At 41.5% G+C, this 22,845-nt stretch overlaps 1 protein-coding gene across 1 annotated transcript in view; it reads right to left on the reverse strand.

The window, feature by feature from the left end:
- DOCK1 (dedicator of cytokinesis 1) overlaps positions 1–22,845 on the reverse strand; it is an 827,740-nt gene that overhangs the window by 688,147 nt on the left and 116,748 nt on the right. Inside the window, exon 5 of the mRNA XM_053692513.1 lies at positions 547–643. Within this exon, the coding sequence (XP_053548488.1) occupies positions 547–643 (97 nt within the window). The remainder of the gene's footprint in view (positions 1–546; positions 644–22,845) is intronic.

Here is a 22,845-nt window from a genome sequence, read left to right on the forward strand (position 1 = left end):
TTTTTGCATCGCACTGTACATTCTGAAGCAATACTGATCAGTTTCATGATAAGAGAGTACAGAGAAAAGTAGGTGTTGTATAATGGTGAATCCGTTTACCAGTAAAGGGATCAAGGGGTTTTAAAAAGAGCCTATTTAAAAAAAAAAAAAAAAAACACACACACAAAAAAAAAAACTTAAAAAGAACAATATGGAAATAAATCTAGAACTAGCTGAAATAACATGATGAATAGCCAGCTACAAGGCAAGGGAAAACGAATAACTAATGGTTGGCCTGAAAAAGCCACTGATGCCATAGATATGTGCACTCAATTGTTCTACACTTTAAGCTATGTTTGGGTTGTGATCTTCATACTAAATTGTTAGTTGAGGAACTGTGCTCAAACTAGATTTATTTTTTCAAGTAATGTACAAGTCATATACATTCTCAAACATATACACTGTCATTAGCGCAACTGTAGGACACAAAAAAATATGTAGATTTTTTTTCAGTTTCATAAACCATTAACATAAATTTATTGCAATTTATTTTACTGCAATACTCACAACATAAAGTTGACGCCATATGATGGACCATTCCCGTAGTGTTGATGTAACTTCATGAACAAGTGGGATTTCACAAGGTACAACAGTTTCATGTTGCCTAGAGTTTCCAGGAAAACCACAAAATACAAATTCAGTATTTATTTAACAATTATATACCTAATTCACATTATTATAGAATAGCACATGAAAACAATATGTATTCACTAAAAGCAAGACTAAAATATAACCAAAGGGGAAAAAATAAAGACAATTATTGCAGAAAAACGTTGATATTGTTTAAAGATGTGAACAAATATAAACCCACACAAGATCAAGGAAAAAAGTAAACTAGATATCATAACTTGCTGTCCTCATTATATTGACAATAGAATTCCCTCAATTTTCTGCGCAAAGGATGCGCTTGCTAAAACTTTTGTGGTCCTGTAAAATTTAACATTACATAAACACGGTCCCTTATTGTTGCAATAATCAATATACTTGGCTATAGAGCTGCAACAACTAATCTATATAATCGATAATAGATGATGAAAATAGTTGTCAACGAATCACATAATCGATTAGTTGGTTTGCATACAGCACCAGATGCTTCACTCCGATGAACTCCTGGACATAATATTGTGTTTTATGGTTGTGTCCTTAGCCTAAAGGACGTCTACAGACGTTTACTTTTCACTTTTTCAGGATAGTATAAGTTTACAACTACTCCTGGCTTATGTGCAACCCAGAAATAATAGGAGTCATCATTTGTATTGTTTATATTAAAATCAGATAATTTGGGACTATGCTTTGCATTATATAGTGTCAAGCTTGTTATTTTTATTTTTTTATAAATTGTGATTTGTAACAGATTCAACCTTTATAAGTTTATATTTGTTATTTTAAGAGCAGACTAGATACTTTTCCCTAAACGTATAGCTGGTTAATTACAACTGCATATAGAAGTTTAAGATATTTTTATGTTAGAATGAAGTCCAGGTTTACTTTATTGAGAGGCCCCTTGCCAAGGAAGAAATCACTTTGCATTGGTGGAGAGCTAACATTGATAAATATCCCACCTTGGCAAAACCCTATTTATGTATCTCAGGCACCTCTTCTCTGCTGCAGGCAAAATAGCTGCAAAAAGAGACCCAGCCTCAGCCAGGAGCATGTCAGCATGTTGACATTTTTGCATTTCAATGCAAAGTTTCTGAAAGAATTAATAACAGAATGTTATAAACAGTGATCGTCTACATCTTTCTAGTTCTACCTCTTTTCAAAAAGTTTGTGGTTTTGTTTTGCATAATTATAAAAATGTGTCCTGCTGCTTACAAATTGGACAAACGGTTGTGTTAAAGGGACACTGAACCCATTTTTTTTCTTTCATGATTCAGAAAGAGCATGACATTTTAAGCAACTTTCTAATTTACTCCTATTATCAATTTTTATTCAATGTCTTGCTATCTTTATTTTAAAAGCAGGAATGTAAATCTAAGCAGCCAGCCTATTTTAAGTTCAGCACTATTGATAGAGCTTGTTTATTGGAGACTTACATTTACCCACAAATAAGCAAGCATAACCCAGGTTGTCAACCAAAAATTTGGCCGGCTCCTATGCATCAGATTCCTGCTTTTTAAATAAAGATAGCAAGAGAAACGAAGAAAAATTTATATTAGGAGTAAATAAGAAAGTTGCTTAAAATTGCAACTCTATCTGAATCATGAAATTAAAAAAATGGTTTTAGTGTCACTTTAAATGTAAAGTTTTAGTCTGAAGCTTTATATTTGTAACACTCAGTATGTGGATTCTTTTTTAAATACAAGAATAAAATATTGATTTTTTTTCTTTTATTCGATTAATCGAAAAAATTAAAATCGGCCGATTAATAGATTATGAAAAATAATCGTTAGTTGCAGCCCTACTTGGCTACTACTGTAGAGAATTTATTGTTTGCATCTTTTATTTAGTCTGACAATAATCTTCGTATTTTAGCACTCTGTATAGTCTGCATCTTACTGGTTTTAGCATGAGTTTTAAACATACACCACGTCCTACACACAGTGCACAAATATGAAAATTTCTGTCAGACTAAATACAAAAATCCATTTGCCCCAACAGTTCACCCATTCCGGAGCTGTGCATAATCACACAGTAAGATCAGCTGCACTGAGTGTTCGCTGTGTCTCTCCACCTGTTTATAGTAATTTTACATACTGCAGCCTAGCAACTACCCTGCACCTCTGCCCTCAGAGTGTCATTAGGAGTTTAGGATAACTTAGGAAACATTGCTGCTGGCCATTAGGATCTAAGGTAGTTTTGTGTCACTGCAGTTCTGTGTGAGCCTTGCAATAGTGTAATATATAGGGAAGCGATAATATATAAGGAGCTGGACAGTTAAATATAATTGATTAGGAGATGGTTTAAGTTTCATTATAACTTTACTGTATTAGTGCAAGAATGCTTCTATTTTTATGGTCTTTTGGAAGAATTAATGACTGTTAATAGTAAAAGTTTTGTAAATAGACGTGCACGTGTTATTTGTTTAAATTAGTGATACAGACTGTTTTCTGGTACAAATTCTAAGTAAAAGAATTCTTTTTTTTTTATTCTTTAACATTTTTAAATGTCTGTTTTTGTTTAGTGCTTTAATTTATGCGACATCTCTTCCTATGACGTCTCTTACTGTGATGTCACTGAATATGAAAAATTACTGCCTGTATTTGCAATACCGTTCTGTCTAGGAAGCTTTACCTCTAATTAAAAACAGAATTTATGCTTACCTGATGAATTTCTTTCTCTTGTGATGTATCGAGTCCACTGATTCATCCATACGTGTGGGATATTCTCCTTCCCAACAGGAAGTGGCAGAGAGAGCACCCACAGCTGAGCTTTCTATATAGCTCCTCCCTTAGCTCCACCCCCATCATTCGACCGAAGGCTAGGAAGAAAAAGGAGAAACTATAGGGTGCAGTGGTGACTGAAGTTTTTTAAATAAAAATATACTACCTGTCTTAAATAGACAGGGCGGGCCGTGGACTCGATACATCACAAGAGAAAGAAATTTATCAGGTAAGCATAAATTCTGTTTTCTCTTGTAAGATGTATCGAGTCCACGGATTCATCCATACTTGTGGGATACCAATACCAAAGCTTTAGGGCACGGATGAAGGGAGGGACATGACAGGTACCTTAAACGGAAGGCACCACTGCTTGTAGAACCTTTCTCCCAAAAATAGCCTCCGAGGAAGCAAAAGTATCGAATTTGGAAAATTTGGAAAAAGTATGAAGCGAAGACCAAGTCGCCGCCTTACAAATCTGTTCAACAAAAGCCTCATTTTTAAAAGCCCATGTGGAAGCCACTGCTCTTGTAGAATGAGTAGTAATTCTTTGAGGAGGCTGCTGGCCAGTAGTCTCATAAGCCATAGGGATGATGCTTTTCAGCCAAAAAGAAAGAGAGGTAGCCGCAGCCTTTTGACCTCTCTGTTTACCAGAATAAACAACAAACAATGAAGATGTTTGACGGAAATCTTTAGTTGCTTGTAAGTAGAACTTTAAAGCACGAACCACATCAAGATTGTGCAACAGACGTTCCTTCTTTGATGAAGGATTAGGACACAGAGAAGGAACAACAATCTCCTGATTGATATTCCTATTAGAAACAACCTTAGGAAGAAACCCAGGTGTGGTATGCAAAATCACCTTATCTGCATGGAAAACTAGGTAAGGTGAGTCACACTGTAAAGCAGATAACTCAGAAACTCTTCGAGCCGAAGAGATAGCTACTAAAAACAAAACTTTCCAAGATAGAAGCTTAATATCTATGGAATGCAAAGGTTCAAACGGAACCCCTTGAAGAACTTTAAGAACCAAGTTTAGGCTCCATGGCGAAGCAACAGGTTTAAATACAGGCTTGATCCTGACCAAGGCCTGACTAAATGCTTGAACGTCTGGAACATCTGCCGGACGTTTGTGTAAAAGAATAGGCAGATATTTGTCCCTTTAAGGAAATAGCTGATAATCCTTTCTCCAATCCTTCTTGGAGAAAGGACAAAATTCTAGGAATCCTAATCTTACTCCATGAGTAACCCTTGGATTCACACCAACAAAGATATTTGCGCCAAATCTTATGATAGATTTTCCTGGTAACAGGCTTTCTAGCCTGAATCAGGGTATCAATGACCGACTCAGAGAAACCACGCTTTGATAGAATCAGGCGTTCAATCTCCAAGCAGTCAGACGCAGAGAAATTAGATTTGGATGCTTGAACGGACCTTGGATTAGAAGGTCCTGCCTCATTGGCAGAGTCCACGGTGGAACAGATGACATGTCCACCAGGTCTGCATACCAAGTCCTGCGTGGCCACGCAGGCGCTATCAGAATCACAGAAGCTCTCTCCTGCTTGATTCTGGCAACCAGACGTGGGAGGAGAGGAAACGGTGGAAATACATAAGCCAGATTGAAGGACCAGGGCACTGCTAGAGCATCTATCAGTACCGCCTGGGGATCCCGGGACCTGGACCCGTAACAAGGAAGTTTGGCGTTCTGTTGGGACGCCATCAGATCCAATTCTGGTGTGCCCCATAGCTGAGTCAGCTCGGCAAATACCTATGGATGGAGCTCCCACTCCCCCGGATGAAAAGTCTGACGACTTAGGAAATCCGCCTCCCAGTTCTCTACCCCTGGGATATGGATTGCTGAGAGATGGCAAGAGTGATCCTCCGCCCATCGGATTATTTTGGTTACCTCCATCATCGCTAGAGAACTCCGTGTTCCTCCATGATGATTGATATAGGCTACAGTCGTGATGTTGTCCGACTGAAATCTGATTAATTTTGCCGCAGCTAGCTGAGGCCACACCTGAAGCGCATTGAATATCGCTCTCAGTTCTAGAATGTTTATCGGGAGGAGAGATTCCTCCCGAGACCATAAGCCCTGTGCTTTCAGGGATTTCCAGACTGCACCCCAGCCTAGCAGGCTGGCATCTGTCGTTACTATGAGCCACTCTGGCCTACGGAAACACATTCCCTGAGACAGGTGGTCCTGAGACAACCACCAGAGAAGAGAATCTCTAGTCTCTTGGTCCAGATGCAGTTGAGGAGATAAATCTGCATAATCCCCATTCCACTGTTTGAGCATGCATAGTTGCAGTGGTCTGAGGTGTAGGCGGGCATAAGGAACTATGTCCATTGCCGCTACCATGAGTCCGATTACCTCCATACACTGAGCCACTGATGGCCGAGGAATGGAATGAAGAGCTCGGCAAGTGATTAAAAGTTTTGATTTTCTGACCTCCGTCAGAAATATTTTCATTTCTACCGAGTCTATCAGAGTCCCTAGGAAGGAAACTCTTGTGAGAGGGACGAGAGAACTCTTTTTTATGTTCACCTTCCACCCGTGAGATCTCAGAAAAGCCAACACGATGTCCGTGTGAGACTTGGCTAGCTGGAAAGTCGACGCCTGAATTAAATCGTCTAGATCAGTGATTTGCAACCTTTTTTTTGCCGTGGCACACTTTTTTACATTAAGAAATCCAGTGGCACACCACCATCCCAAAATTTTACAAAATCACACATTGTAGCCCAATACAGGATATATATATATATATATATATATATATATATACATACATACATACATACACACACACACACACACACACACACACTGTGCTGTCATGCCATGCCTCCTACAAACTATACATGACATATTGACATTCATTCACAAACAATCATAATGATCAATGTCATGGTTGTAAATGATGCCTGATGAGCCTGTCACATACCACCCAATATTTCAAAATTTGAAAGAGACACACCCCCGCACTGTTGTCAGTCTGCCGCGGCACACCTGAGGATCTCTCACGGCACACTGGTTGAAAAACACTGGTCTAGATAAGGCGCCACTGCTATACCCCGCGGTCTTAGAACCGCCAAAAGGGACCCTAGCACCTTTGTGAAAATTCTGGGAGCCGTGGCCAACCCGAAGGGAAGGGCCACAAACTGGTAATGCCTGTCCAGAAGGCGAATCTGAGGAATTGATGATGATCTCTGTGAATAGGCATGTGTAGATACGCATCCTTTAAATCCATGGTAGTCATATATTGACCCTCCTGGATCAGAGGAAGAATAGTCCGAATAGTCTCCATCCTGAAAGATGTTACTCTGAGATATTTGTTTAGAATTTTGAGATCCAAGATTGGTCTGAAAGTTCCCTCTTTTTTGGGAACCACAAACAGGTTGGAGTAAAAACCTAGCCCTTGTTCCGCTCTTGGAACTGGGCGGATCACTCCCATGGTATGTAGGTCTTCTACACAGCGTAAGAACGCCTCTCTTTGTCTGGTTTGCAGACAATTGAGAAATGTGAAATCTCCCCCTTGGGGGGGAGTCTTTGAAGTCCAGAAGATATCCTTGGGACACAATATCTAAAGCCCAGGAATCATGAACATCTCTTGACCAAGCCTGAGCAAAGAGAGAGAGTCTGCCCCCTATTAGATCCGGTCCCGGATCGGGGGCTACCCCTTCATGCTGTCATAGAGGCAGCAGCAGGCTTCTTGGCCTGTTTACCTTTGTTCCAAGCCTGGTTAGGTCTCCAGACTGATTTGGATTGGAATTCCCCTCTTGCTTTGCTGCAGGGGAAGCTGAAGCGGGACCACCCTTGAAGTTCCGAAAGGAACGAAAATTATTTTGTTTGGTCCTCATCTTATTTGTTTTATCCTATCAGTGTCACCAGTAACTATGAGCCCTTTATGCAAGCTTGGATTCCTCTTTTACTGAATACAGCTTACCTTTCCCTCATGGGGATATTGCCAGCCTTTTCTAGAAATAACACAGTCTGTCTAGAAAAAAATAGACTGAACATACCTTAATGCAGTTTAGCCTGCAAACTGTTCCCCCAACTGAAGTTTTCCTGTACTCTTCAGCCCTTGTGAGAACAGCAGTGGATCTTAGTTACAAAATGCTAAGATCATCATCCTCCTTGCAGAAATCTTCATCCCTTTTCTGCCAGAGAGTAAATAGTACACACCGTTACCATTTAAAATAACAAACTTTTGCTTGAGAAAATAAAACCTAACATTTTTGTCACCACACTCACTTTCCCCTTCCTAGCAGTTAAGCAGGCAGAGAGAATGACTGGGGGGTGGAGCTAAGGGAGGAGCTATATAGACAGCTCTGCTGTGGGTGCTCTCTCTGCCACTTCCTGTTGGGAAGGAGAATATCCCACAAGTATGGATGAATCCGTGGACTCGATACATCTTACAAGAGAAAAGGTATACATAAAAAAATTTTTTGTATTGCTGTGTTATTAACTCTCTACTGGCTAGACAGCCTTATAAAATGGCACCTCTTGTGCCCAGCATTTGGTATGTAAATAAATATATATTGTATTATGGAAATATAATTAACTCCTAATGGAATATTGTTATTATTATCATTAAATGGGTTCACATACTATTTGTCTGCCTATTTTTTATGCTGTGTTTACCATATGCCCAGAATGTGTTCCAGAGACTGGTATTGTAAATATTATGGGGTAGGTGTAAGAGTTTGGTGCTGTAATCTGTATAATTAGCTATGGATGAGTCTAAATTATACTATTGCTATCAAAAGAATGTGTTTTGATTGCAGAACTGAGCGGGCGGAGCAGTTGAACAGTTGGTTGTCAATACTCCGGTAACCTGCTTGCTTGCTCTGCTGAAAAGTGTTCCTGGAAAAAATTTAGAAATGTTGATAACTATGTAAATCTATATTATACTGTACATCATAAACAATATGTATAACAAGCAAATAATGCCTCAGGCCTTTATACTCAAAATGTAAATCTCTATAAAATGTTTAATTACACCTAGTTAAAACCTAAGCAATTGTATTCTACTATAAAAGTTGTTACAATGGATTATGATCAGGAGATATGTATCTCTCTCACTTTTGCATTACTTTTGGTACAGCCTGTGTGTGTGTGTGTGTGTGTGTGTGTGTATGTGTGTATATATCCCCTATATAATAAAAGGCCAAGTGTGTTTGTCCGAATCTGTCATGCGCAGTAGAGACTGCGCGCAAGGACAAACACACCTAGCCATCCAACTGACCTGGTGTCGTGTGGTGGAGTGGGCGTGGCCGGGCGCGGAGTGGGCATGACCGGCGGGTGCTGAGGGGGCGTAACTGAACGGGTGTGACGTGGGCGTGGTCGGGCATGACATGGGCGGGGCCAGATGCCGAGAGACAGAGAGCTCTAAAGAGAGGGGATAGAGAGAGCAGAAGAGGGTGTGGTAGAGAGAGAGGGATAGAGAGAGCAGAAGAGGGAGGGGTAGAGAGAGACAGCAAAAGAGAGGAGGGGTAGAGAGAGACAGCAAAAGAGAGGAGGGGTAGAGAGAGACAGCAAAAGAGAGGAGGGGGAGAGAGACAGCAAAAGAGAGGAGGGGGAGAGAGACAGCAAAAGAGAGGAGGGGGAGAGAGACAGCAAAAGAGAGGAGGGGGAGAGAGACAGCAAAAGAGAGGAGGGGGAGAGAGACAGCAAAAGAGAGGAGGGGGAGAGAGACAGCAAAAGAGAGGAGGGGGAGAGAGACAGCAAAAGAGAGGAGGGGAGAGAGACAGCAAAAGAGAGGAGGGGGAGAGAGACAGCAAAAGAGAGGAGGGGGAGAGAGACAGCAAAAGAGAGGAGGGGGAGAGAGACAGCAAAAGAGAGGAGGGAGAGAGAGACAGCAAAAGAGAGGAGGGGGAGAGAGACAGCAAAAGAGAGGAGGGGAGAGAGACAGCAAGAGAGAGGAGGGGAGAGAGACAGCAAAAGAGAGGGGGGAGAGAGACAGCAAAAAAGAGGGGGGAGAGAGACAGCAAAAAAGAGGGGGGAGAGAGACAGCAAAAGAGGGGGAGAGAGACAGCAAAAGAGAGGGGGGGAGAGAGACAGCAAAAGAGAGGGAGAGAGACAGCAAAAGAGAGGGGGGGAGAGAGACAGCAAAAGAGAGGGGGGGAGAGAGACAGCAAAAGAGAGGGGGGGGAAGAGAGACAGGAAAAGAGAGGGGGGGGAGAGACAGGAAAAGAGAGGGGGGGGAGAGACAAAGCAAAAGAGAGGGGGGAAGAGAGACACAGCAAAAGAGAGGGGGGAAGAGAGACACAGCAAAAGAGAGGGGGGAAGAGAGACACAGCAAAAGAGAGGGGAGAAGAGAGACACAGCAAAAGAGAGGGGGGAAGAGAGACACAGCAAAAGAGAGGGGGGAAGAGAGACACAGCAAAAGAGAGGGGGGAAGAGAGACACAGCAAAAGAGAGGGGGGAGAGACACAGCAAAAGAGAGGGGGGAGAGAGACAGCAAAAAAGAGGGGGGAGAGAGACAGCACAAGAGAGAGGGGGAGAGAGACAGCAAAAGAGAGGAGGGGGAGAGAGACAGCAAAAGAGAGGAGAGAGAGAGAGAGACAGCAAAAGAGAGGAGGGGAGAGAGACAGCAAAAGAGAGGAGGGGAGAGAGACAGCAAAAGAGAGGAGGGGAGAGAGACAGCAAAAGAGAGGGGGGAGAGAGACACAGCAAAAGAGAGGGGGGAGAGAGACACAGCAAAAGAGAGGGGGGAGAGAGACACAGCAAAAGAGAGGGGGGAGAGAGACACAGCAAAAGAGAGGGGGGAGAGAGACACAGCAAAAGAGAGGGGGGAGAGAGACACAGCAAAAGAGAGGGGGGGATAGAGACACAGCAAAAGAGAGGGGGGGGGGGAGAGACACAGCAAAAGAGAGGGGGGGGAGAGAGACAGGAAAAGAGAGGGGGGAGAGAGACCACAAAAGAGAGGGGGGATAGAGACAGCAAAAGAGAGGGGGGAAGAGAGACAGCAAAAGAGAGGGGGAAGAGAGACAGCAAAAGAGAGGGGGGAAGAGAGACAGCAAAAGAGAGGGGGGAAGAGAGACAGCAAAAGAGAGGGGGGAGAGAGACAGCAAAAGAGAGGGGGGAGAGAGACAGCAAAAAAGAGGGGGGAGAGAGACAGCACAAGAGAGAGGGGGAGAGAGACAGCAAAAGAGAGGAGGGGGAGAGAGAAAGCAAAAGAGAGGAGAGAGAGAGACAGCAAAAGAGAGGAGGGGAGAGAGACAGCAAAAGAGAGGGGGGGAGAGAGACAGCAAAAGAGAGGGGGGAGAGACACAGCAAAAGAGAGGGGGGAGAGAGACACAGCAAAAGAGAGGGGGGAGAGAGACACAGCAAAAGAGAGGGGGGAGAGAGACACAGCAAAAGAGAGGGGGAGAGAGACACAGCAAAAGAGAGGGGGGAGAGAGATACACAGCAAAAGAGAGGGGGAGAGAGACACAGCAAAAAAGAGGGGAGAGAGACACAGCAAAAGAGAGGGGGGAGAGAGACACAGCAAAAGAGAGGGGGGAGAGAGACACAGCAAAAGAGAGGGGGGAGAGAGACACAGCAAAAGAGAGGGGGGAGAGAGACACAGCAAAAGAGAGGGGGGAGAGAGACACAGCAAAAGAGAGGGGGAGAGAGACACAGCAAAAGAGAGGGGGGGGAGAGAGACACAGCAAAAGAGAGGGGGGGGAGAGAGACAGGAAAAGAGAGGGGGGAGAGAGACCACAAAAGAGAGGGGGGAAGAGAGACAGCAAAAGAGAGGGGGAAGAGAGACAGCAAAAGAGAGGGGGAAGAGAGACAGCAAAAGAGAGGGGGGAAGAGAGACAGCAAAAGAGAGGGGGGAAGAGAGACAGCAAAAGAGAGGGGGGAGAGAGACAGCAAAAGAGAGGGGGGAGAGAGACAGCAAAAGAGAGGGGGGAGAGATACAGCAAAAAAGAGGGGGGAGAGAGACAGCACAAGAGAGAGGGGGAGAGAGACAGCAAAAGAGAGGAGGGGGAGAGAGAAAGCAAAAGAGAGGAGAGAGAGACAGCAAAAGAGAGGAGGGGAGAGAGACAGCAAAAGAGAGGAGGGGAGAGAGACAGCAAAAGAGAGGGGGGGAGAGAGACAGCAAAAGAGAGGGGGGAGAGACACAGCAAAAGAGAGGGGGGAGAGACACAGCAAAAGAGAGGGGGGAGAGAGATACACAGCAAAAGAGAGGGGGAGAGAGACACAGCAAAAAAGAGGGGAGAGAGAGACACAGCAAAAGAGAGGGGGGAGAGAGACACAGCAAAAGAGAGGGGGAGAGAGACACAGCAAAAGAGAGGGGGAGAGAGTGCGCAAAAGAGGCGAGAGAGTGCGCAAAAGAGAGGGGGGAGAGTGCACAAAAGAGAGGGAGGAGAGTGGACAAAAGAGAGGGGGAGAGTGCGTAAAAGAGAGGGGGGAGAGAGCGCAAAAGAGAGGGGGAAAGAGCGCAAAAGAGAGGGGGAAAGAGAGCGCAAAAGAGAGGGGGAAAGAGAGCGCAAAAGAGAGGGGGAAAGAGAGCGCAAAAGAGAGGGGGAAAGAGAGCGCAAAAGAGAGGGGGAAAGAGAGCGCAAAAGAGAGGGGGAAAGAGAGCGCAAAAGAGAGGGGGAAAGAGCGCAAAAGAGAGGGGGAAAAGAGCGCAAAAGAGAGGGGGAAAGAGCGCAAAAGAGGGGGTAAGAGAGCGCAAAAGAGGGGGTAAGAGAGCGCAAAAGAGGGGGTAAGAGAGCGCAAAAGAGGGGGGGAGAGAGAGAGAGCACAAAAGAGAGGGGGAGAGAGAGCATAAAAGAGAGGGGGAGAGAGAGCACAAAAGAGAGGGAGGAGAGAGAGAGTGCAAAAGAGAGGGAGAGAAAGCAAAAGAGGGGGGAGAGAAAGCAAAAGAGAGGGGGAGAGAGGGAGCAAAAGACGGGGGGAAGAGAGAGCTCAAAAGAGGGGGGAGAGAGAGCACAAAAGAGAGGGGGAGAGAGAGAGCGCAAAAGAGAGGGGGAGAGAGAGAGCGCAAAAGAGAGGGGGAGAGAGAGAGCGCAAAAGAGGGGGGGAGAGAGAGCGCAAAAGAGGGGGGGGAGAGAGAGCAAAAGAGAGGGGGGAGAGAGAGGGAGCAAAAGAGAGGGGGGAGAGAGAGAGCAAAAGAGAGGTAGAGCGAGAGAGAGAGAGAGAGAGAGAGAGAGAGCGCGCAAGGGGTGGGACCACTGTACTGCAAAAAATGGCCCGTGTGAACGGGCTTTAGGACTAGTATATATATATATATATATATATATATATATATATATAAATAAATATAAAACACCCTGGTGAGTGCATCCTTTTGTTATTGGAAGATGTGCGTTACTTGAAAGCACCCTGAGGTACTGATTACACATCATGCATGTGGACTGTTTTTGACCGTTCTCACCATCCTTTGCCTCTCCGATATTTTACTTGGCCTGCCACTTCTGGCCTTAACAAGAACTTTGCCTGTGGTCTTCCATTTCCTCACAGTGGACACTGACAGTTTAAATCTCTGTGATAGCTTTTTGTAGCCTTCCCCTAAACCATAATGTTGAACAATCTTTGTTTTCAGGTCATTTGAGAGTTGTTTTGAGGCCCCCATGTTGCCACTCTTAAGAGGAAAGTCAAAGAGAACAACAACTTGCAATTGGCCACCTTAAATACCTTTTCTCATGATTGGATGCACCTGTCTATAAAGTTCAAGGCTTAATGGGCTCACCAAACCAATTGTGTGTTCCAATTAATCAGTGCTAGGTAGTCAGGGGTGCCTAAACTTTTGCATACAACTGTGTGTACACTTGGATACGGATTTCAAACACCACTACAATAAACATAATCCTACCAAACAAGTGACCTCTACATCTACAAATAAAAGCTTTGACATTAAATCTCTGGTGAACTGTAGAACAGAATATGTAGAATACCTCCTAAAATGCAGCTGTAAACTGCAATATACAGGACGAATGACGAGACCATATAAAAAGAGACTGCTGGAACATATAAAAATATTGAAAAGGGTAAAAAATCCCATAGCCTGTTAGCTCATTATAAAATACACCATAACAAAGATCCAAGCTGTTTGAGGGGCACTATCTTGGAACATATTAAGAAACCCCAAGAAGGGGTAAATTATAGAGCTACAATAAAGACATAGATCTTGCAGCTTCCCTTATTAACTAAGGAGATATATTACAGAATAATCCCCCCTCTCTTTCTTTATGGCATATAGGAACTAATGACCACCCTAATTAACACCTTTAGGGGGACCTTCTAGCCCCCCTTTTTATATTTCCCACATTCAGATATATGGGTTTTAGGATAAACTACTATAGATGTCTCTCTGAAACAATTTTAGATCTGTCTTTAGGCATATGTCTTTTTTACTTAGATTCTATGTGTTCTAATTCATTTAAGATATGTATATTTGTTTTTATTTATTTTCTCATACACTAGATTCAAGAATCAAGTGCACTAACTGCAGACTAGAAAATTCAAATAAAATACATTTTTCTGCCTGTGCAATTCGATTATTGTTCTAGCTATTTCCTTGTTTAGTGTATATATTCTTATTGTTTACTTTTTCACTTGCAAGTGTCGATATATGCGTTTGTTTTTTATAAGAAAAACATTGTGTATTTTTCATGTATTGTATATACTTAACAGTAGCACCATCATGCCTCTATACCCATTGGCTGTCTCCCTTAGCAACTCGGTTTTGTTTCCACCCCTGTTGCTTACACACACACGCCGACGAAGTCACAATGTTGACTCTCGAAACGTTGTCACGTGTTCCTAGACGGACCAATCGGAATAGAACTGGTAGGGAAGGGGCGTGGCGCCACCAGGCTTTTAAATAGTATAGATGTAAACAGCTAACCAAACGGAATCCTCTGAGGAAGAAGGAAAACCTAATCCTTCGAAACGCGTAAGGGACTGATTTCCTAAGCACCCCTGAGTGCCAATACACCGCATTGGTGTTTTTAGACTTTTGTGAATGACACTGTACGGATCACTGTTATTTTACCCCTTTCTGGGATAACCACGGATTCCTGGACTAGGGCATTGTTTTATGTGCTTTTACATACCTCATATGTTTAAGGTTTTCAATGTGAGTAGAACTTGTATTTGTTCTGTCTTGTTTTATTAAACGGTATTATACTATTTTCTGCTTTTGTGTCTTTTCCTTATATAAACGTTTGGACACACAGAGTGATACTGAGAAGCACTACACCATACTACAGGAAGGGAAGACCTAAACAACTTCTACCATACATCCAGCTTGGAGCGAGTCCAGAGGTATATCCCTCACAGATGCGCAACTTACCTCATAGTATTGAGGTAACTTCTTGTAAGTGGAATACCTATCGGCATGTTATTATTATTATTGCAAAAGAGACTTGTTCTATTGGATATTCTAACAACATATAAATCCTCATATTCCTTTTTATAACCTTTCTTCACTAATGTGTGATTTTATATCATAGATCAGCTTTTAGCGCTAGTTCTAACCCCCCCTCTTTCTACCACATTTGTCTGCAATAAACTAGCCCAGCCTCTGGGAGTAGTGTTGCGGTTTTCTTCTTTTGAACCTATAGCAGCTTTATGTAATCTATATACCTTTGAGAATTGAGTATTATAGTGCTAACTATTGTGCAGCTTACCCAACGCCAATTTTGGGATTTTTAGGTATATATATATATATATATATATATATATATATATATATATATATATATATATATATATATATATATATATATATATATATATATAGTGAAGAGGCACTTTCAGGTCTTAAAGTTTCAATAGGTCTTCAAATTTTTGGTCAACGTTTTGGTCCATGTAAGGACCTTTTTCAAGACCAATTTTATATCTTGTATGCATATCTTATCCCTGTGTCAGTCAAGAAGCTTTTTGCTATAGACATTTTTTTTCCAATATATGGCCTCTTGGACTATTTAATGATTGGACACAGTGTTGCATTAAATAATTTATTTTTACTGTAACATGGTGTTGTTATTGTGAATAAACTAAAACAGAAGGAAGAGAAGAATGCCCCCATAATTCATTGAGTGAAAATATTTACTATTTTAATGACTCAATGAATTATGTATGTTTTACTTACTAGATTGTAATTTTACTGTTCATATTTTTTTTTTTTAATTATTTTAGTGTGAGCCCCTTATGATAACGAAGCATGTATCCACCTATCATCCCGTATTGGTTAAGGTTTTGAAAGGAATAGACCATAAGGAAGTGCGTACGTCAGAGGTGTCGGTCACGCATGCGCAGTTATCATATGAGGACGCCGTACTGTCGATATAAAATCTAGTATGTTGAGACAAAATATAATTAACCTGATGAAACAGTGTTATACTGAGAAATATATGTGCTTTTAAAAGTATAACTGAAGTCTGTGTATATACAAGGTTTTGATCTGCTATAAACTTCTCAATGACAGAGTCCTTTTGATAATACACCTAGGATCTCTTTATTTTGATAAGCAGTTACACCAGACCTTTAACGGACAGGCTTATTTTAATGCTTTTGCACATTATATAATATTGTATAATATCTTGGAACCTTGAGTCTTTCCAGAGTGTATACACATCTTACCCACACATCTTACCCACTACTGACAGAGGAACACTGTGACTGGACAGCGTTTTAAGGTCCAGATCACAGTGCTTTCCAATTTGTGAGTACCTTTGCTTATTATATCGATTATACATTTTAGAAAGTATGACACCTTTTGGTGCACCCTTCTCTTCTTTCTGTTTTAGACTACTCAGTTAGTGTTTGTAATAATATTCTCCTAAGAAGTGACATCCGGAAGATCGTTGCAGATCATCCAAAATTAGTACAGAAGAATTTAATCTTGGACACTATGGTATATACACTATGCTATATATGTTTGATGCAGTGACCACTCACACTGAGGAGATTTATAAGCATACATCGGACTTTACCCACAGCCATTTGGGTAATGTCCGTTTTACCCAGGTAATCCTAGGATTACCCAATATCTGACTTTACTTGCAACATATATACATGCACACATTTATCCTTTAAAGAGAGATCTTGTACATCAATCAAATAAACTTTAAATAAATTTAAAAAAAAATCCACTTGATCGTCTAATTTTATGTAGTTTTATTAATCTATTTATCGCATAAGACAAAAAATATTTATAAAACATTTCATAAATTTAGACAGTACAGCATAGTGATATTTTAAAAGTATTTACAAGCTATTACCGTTTACATTTTATTCTTCTTCCTTTTGTTATATACATTTAAATAAACTATTTGTTATTTTTGTCAGTAAAGTCTGGTGTAAAAATCAATTTTGTAATCAGTCTAAAGAGATGCTATTAGGCAGTAATCAAATAATTAGAATGGCAACGATTGGCTTTAACTATTGAATAAAACAAAGACGACAAAAAAAAGAACACAAAATATTGAGCAAATTGGACACTTCTAAGTTTGTAAACTAAAGACTAGAAAAATTATATGATGTTTGAACTGTACATTTAAAGTAATAACAACATGTTCATCAAAATAAGTTTTGTATCTGAGGATACTGTGAACACCCAAACCTTAAAGAACATTAAACTCAGCATTTATTCTCACCATAAAATGTACAATTAAAGAAAATAAAACACCACTGCAATATTTATCATTTATATTGATTGCTTTTTCAAACAAAATACCTCTGAATATGGTTTTAGTTACACTCCCTCCAGAGAGATTAGAGTGCCCCTTTCATATGAATAGGCCAGTCCGATCGCAAATGCAACTAAAAACAGAATTTATGCTTACCTGATAAATTACTTTCTCCAACGGTGTGTCCGGTCCACGGCGTCATCCATAACTTGTGGGAATATTCTCTTCCCCAACAAGAAATGGCAAAGAGCACAGCAAAAGTTGTCCATATAGTCCCTCCTAGGCTCCGCCCACCCCAGTCATTCGACCGACGGACAGGAGAAAAAAACAGGAGAAACTATAGGGTGCCGTGGTGACTGTAGTTAAAAAAAGAAATTCATCAAACCTGATTAAAAAACCAGGGCGGGCCGTGGACCGGACACAATGTTGGAGAAAGTAATTTATCAGGTAAGCATAAATACTGTTTTCTCCAACATTGGTGTGTCCGGTCCACTGCGTCATCCATAACTTGTGGGAACCAATACCAAAGCTTTAGGACACGGATGAAGGGAGGGAGCCAATCAGGTTACCTAAACGGAAGGCACCACGGCTTGCAAAACCTTTCTCCCAAAAATAGCCTCCGAAGAAGCAAAAGTATCAAATTTGTAGAATTTGGCAAAAGTGTGCAGGGAAGACCAAGTCGCTGCCTTACATATCTGATCAACAGAAGCCTCGTTCTTGAAGGCCCATGTGGAAGCCAAAGCCCTAGTAGAGTGAGCTGTGATTCGTTCGGGAGGCTGCCGTCCGGCAGTCTCGTAAGCCAATCGGATGATGCTTTTCAGCCAAAAGGAAAGAGGTAGCAGTAGCTTTTTGACCTCTCCTCTTGCCAGAATAAACGACAAACAGAGAAGACGTTTGTCTGAAAACCTTTGTTGCTTCTAAATAGAACTTTAAAGCACGTACTACATCTAAATTATGTAACAAACGTTCCTTCTTTGAAACTGGATTCGGACACAAAGAAGGCACAACTATTTCCTGGTTAATATTTTTGTTGGAAACAACCTTTGGAAGGAAACCAGGTTTAGTACGCAAAACAACCTTATCTGAATTGAACACCAGATAGGGCGGATTACACTGCAGAGCAGATAACTCAGAAAACTCTTCTAGCAGAAGAAAATAGCAACCAAAAACAGGACTTTCCAATAAAACATCTTGATATCTATGGAATGTAGAGGTTCAAATGAACCCCTTGAAGAACTGAAAGAACTAAATTCAGACTCCAGGGAGGAGTCAAAGGTCTGTAAACAGGCTTGATCCTGACCAAAGCCTGAACAAAAGCTTGAACATCTGGCACAGCTGCCGGTCGTTTGTGTAACAAGACAGATAAAGCAGAAATCTGTCCTATTAGAGAACTCGTTGATAATCCCTTATCCAAACCTTCTTGGAGAAAGGAAAGGATCCTAGGAATTTTAATCTTACTCCATGAGAATCCCTTGGATTCACACCAACAGATATATTTTTTCCATATTTTATGGTAAATTTTTCTAGTTACAGGTTTTCTGGCTTGTACCAGAGTATCTATCACAGAATCCGAAAACCCACGCTTAGATAAAATCAAGCGTTCAATTTCCAAGCCGTCAGCTGGAGAGAAACTAGATTTGGATGTTCGAATGGACCCTGTACTAGAAGATCCTATCTCAAAGGTAGCTTCCATGGTGGAGCCGATGACATTCACCAGGTCTGCATACCAAGTCCTGCGTGGCCACGCAGGAGCTAACAAAATCACCGAGGCCCTCTCCTGTTGATCCTGGCTACCAGCCTGGGAATGAGAGGAAACGGTGGAAACACATAAGCTAGGTTGAAGGTCCAAGGCGCTACTAATGCATCCACTAGAGTCGCCTTGGGATCCCTGGATCTGGACCCGTAGCAAGGAACCTTGAAGTTCTGACGAGACGCCATTAAATCCATGTCTGGAATGCCCCATAATTGGGTCAACTGGGCAAATATCTCCGGGTGGAGTTCCCACTCCCCCTGATGGAATGTCTGACGACTCAGATAATCCGCCTCCCAGTTTTCCACTCCTGGGATGTGGATCGCAGATAAGTGGCAGGAGTGATCCTCCGCCCATTTTATGATTTTGGTCACTTTGCTCATCGCCAGGGAACTCCTTGTTCCCCCCTGATGGTTGATGTAAGCAACAGTCGTCATGTTGTCTGATTGGAATCTTATGAATCTGGCCTTTGCTAGTTGAGGCCAAGCCCTGAGTGTATTGAATATCGCTCTCAGTTCCAGAATGTTTATCGGGAGAGGAGACTCTTCCCGAGACCATAGACCCTGAGCTTTCAGGGAGTCCCAGACCGCGCCCCAGCCCACTAGACTGGCGTCGGTCGTGACAATGACCCACTCTGGTCTGCGGAAGCTCATTCCCTGGGACAGGTGATCCTGGGTTAGCCACCAACGGAGTGAATCTCTGGTCTTCTAAATCACTGGAGACAAGTCTGTAAAGTCCCCATTCCACTGTTTCAGCATGCACAGTTGTAATGGTCTTAGATGAATTTGCGCAAAAGGAACTATGTCCATTGCTGCAACCATCAACCCTACTACTTCCATGCACTGAGCTATGGAAGGACGTGGAACAGAGTGAAGAAACTTGACAAGCGTTTAGAAGTTTTGACTTTCTGACATCTGTCAGGAAAATCTTCATTTCTAAAGAATCTATTATTGTCCCCAAGAAAGGAACTCTTGTCGACGGAGACAGGGAACTTTTTTCTATGTTCACCTTCCACCCGTGAGATCTGAGAAAGGCCAGAACGATGTCTGTGTGAGCCTTTGCCTTTGACAGAGACGACGCTTGTATCAGAATGTCGTCCAAATAAGGTGCCACTGCAATGGCCCTTGGTCTTAGAACCGCTAGAAGGGACCCGAGAGCAGTGGCTAGCCCGAATGAGAGAGCCACAAACTGGTAATGTTTGTTCAGAAAGGCGAACCTTAGGAACTGATGATGATCTGTGTGGATAGGAATATGTAGATACGCATCCTTTAGATCCACGGTAGTCATAAATTGACCCTCCTGGATTGTAGGTAAAATCGTTCGAATAGTTTCTATTTTGAACGATGGCACTCTGAGAAATTTGTTTAGAATCTTTAAATCCAGAATTGGTCTGAAGGTTCCCTCTTTTTTGGGAACTACAAACAGATTTGAGTAAAACCCCAGTCCTTGAATTTTAAACAGGGCACACTTTTTTACTGAATATGTGAAAAACTATGAAGGAATTGTTCAATCTTAACCACATTTTTACCACAGTGTCTTAAAGCACTCAAAGCATTGCACCCCAAATTTCAGACCTGTAACCCTTAAAATGACAAAACCGGAGCCGTTTATAGTTTTAACCCCTCTACAGTCCCAGCTACAGCCTCTGCTGCGACTTTACCAAACCCAGGGGGGTATACGATACCAAAAGAAGCCTTCTAGGGACCTTTTCAACTACTTCCAGACCCATACACATGCATCTGCATGTCCTGCTCTCAAAAGTAACTGTGCAGTAATGGCGCGAAAATGAGGCTCTGCCTACTACAAAGAAGGCCCTTCCTGACTGGGAAGGTGTCTAAGCCAGTGCCTGCTGTGAAAATAACGTTCCCCAAAGTTATAAAGTGTGAATTTTAACCTCAAGCTGTATAAAATGCCCAAATAAAGCAATCGATCTAGCCCATAAAAGTGTCTACCAATTTTATAGCCCATATTAAGCCCTTTATTCTGTTTGAGACTAAGAAAATGGCTTACCGGTCCCCATGAGGGGAAAAATGACAGCCTTCCAGCATTACACAGTCTTGTTAGAAATATGGCTAGTCATACCTTAAGCAGAGAAGTCTGCTAACTGTTTCCCCCAACTGAAGTTATCTCATCTCAACAGTCCTATGTGGAAAAAGCAAACGATTTTAGTTACTGCTGCTAAAATCATATTCCTCTCACAAACAGAACTCTTCATCCTTTTCTGTTTCAGAGTAAATAGTACATACCAGCACTATTTTAAAATAACAAACTCTTGATAGTAGAATAAAAAACTACAACTAAACACCACATACTCTTCACCATCTCCGTGGAGATGCTGCTTGTGCAACGGCAAAGAGAATGACTGGGGTGGGCGGAGCCTAGGAGGGACTATATGGACAGCTTTTGCTGTGCTCTTTGCCATTTCCTGTTGGGGAAGAGAATATTCCCACAAGTTATGGATGACGCCGTGGACCGGACACACCAATGTTGGAGAAATGTTAAAATTGCCAGCCCGCAATTAGTGATCGACAGGTGAATATTCTTGGTTATATAAAAAAGTTATACATAATAGCTCAGTTTTGCAGTAAATATTTTTCCTGGTGTTTTACTTCTACAAGGCTATATCATTAGATTACCGACAATGTTTCAGTTACATGATCTATTTAGCCTTCGTCTCAGCTTAGCATTAAATACTATAAAGGGATATCTTTTTTTTTTTTTTAAATGTATTTTTATTGAGGTTATATAGAATATCAACAAAAGCAAGGTTGCAATACAGTCATAATACAACATTTTGCATTGAGACAATATAATAATGAAAACTTTTCTACAATATATATCTTGTAGTTTACAACATAGAGATAAAATATGACTCTGAAACATAGGTACAGCAATATATAAATTATTAACCTATATATTTAGTTTGTAGCCTCCTTTTTATTTTTTGTATTTGGCTATTCCCCATTTCAAACAGCGATTACTCTTGAGCCATAAATATAACTAGTGCAAGCAGTTGGGGATAGTAATATCAAAATTGAGGAAATAATGAGGAAATTTGAAATAGATATATAGTATGTCACATTAATATTATATTCCCAAACAGATCATTAATAAGCATAGACATACATGAAAAACAGGAGTAAGTGTGCTATAGGACATATTTTCCTTTGCTTACGTAGTAAGCTCACTGGTGTAGAGAAAAGAGGGGGGGAGGGCACACATAACATTGCAATTATAATTACCAGCCTATGTGTACCGATATTTTCCATAATAGAAAAGAACAATAAACAGATATTTCTATAGGGTATATTTCCCTTAGCTTGCAAAGATTAAGGGTAATTGTAATACTTAAAACTTTTTGTATTGAAAAATAGTGTCACGTGTGGGGTCTCAATAAGGCACAAAAATTCTCTAAGCCTGAGGGATATTCTAGGTGGGCATAATGATCCAAATATCTAACCTTAGCACACCAAAACAAAACAGCCTAAAACTTCTGTTGCTTAAAATATATACAAACCAATATGGCAAACAGAAATATGTTGTACCTCCCTTCGGGGATTACTGTCACCACTGGACGGAGACAGAAAAGGGGTATAGGATATGACCCACCCTATCGCATAGAGTGGGAAAGGATGAGGGGAGGTACCTTTCACACTTTTTATTCGGTATAGAGGGGCACTGAATATCACACTGTTATCCTAGCTGAGCAAAATGGAGACACTTGTGGTATGCAGGACCATAATAACAATATGATACTTTCAAAAACTAGTACAATCTGTCACATCGTTTAAAACATATGAACCCATCTTCAATTCGCTTATCCTCTACATCTAGCAGTGAGATATAAACAAATGACGGACTATTTTAATTTAGATATACTTAACACAACGAGGGACTGGATAATTAGCCATACACTATATGTGCAATCTTCTGACCCAAAGATATTAGGTCAATTCTTTGCTCAATTGTAGTAATACATCTGCCCGTAGTTTTGTCTATGAAACTTTAGAATTAAGGAGTTTTGACTATATTAATCTAGTTGTGTGCTAGTCTTGCTAAGTTAGTATATCTTAAAATATAAGCCCCTTGGGAAAACAACCAGAA

This window comes from Bombina bombina, chromosome 9 (assembly GCF_027579735.1).
Source record: "Bombina bombina isolate aBomBom1 chromosome 9, aBomBom1.pri, whole genome shotgun sequence".
Lineage (NCBI taxonomy): Eukaryota > Metazoa > Chordata > Amphibia > Anura > Bombinatoridae > Bombina > Bombina bombina.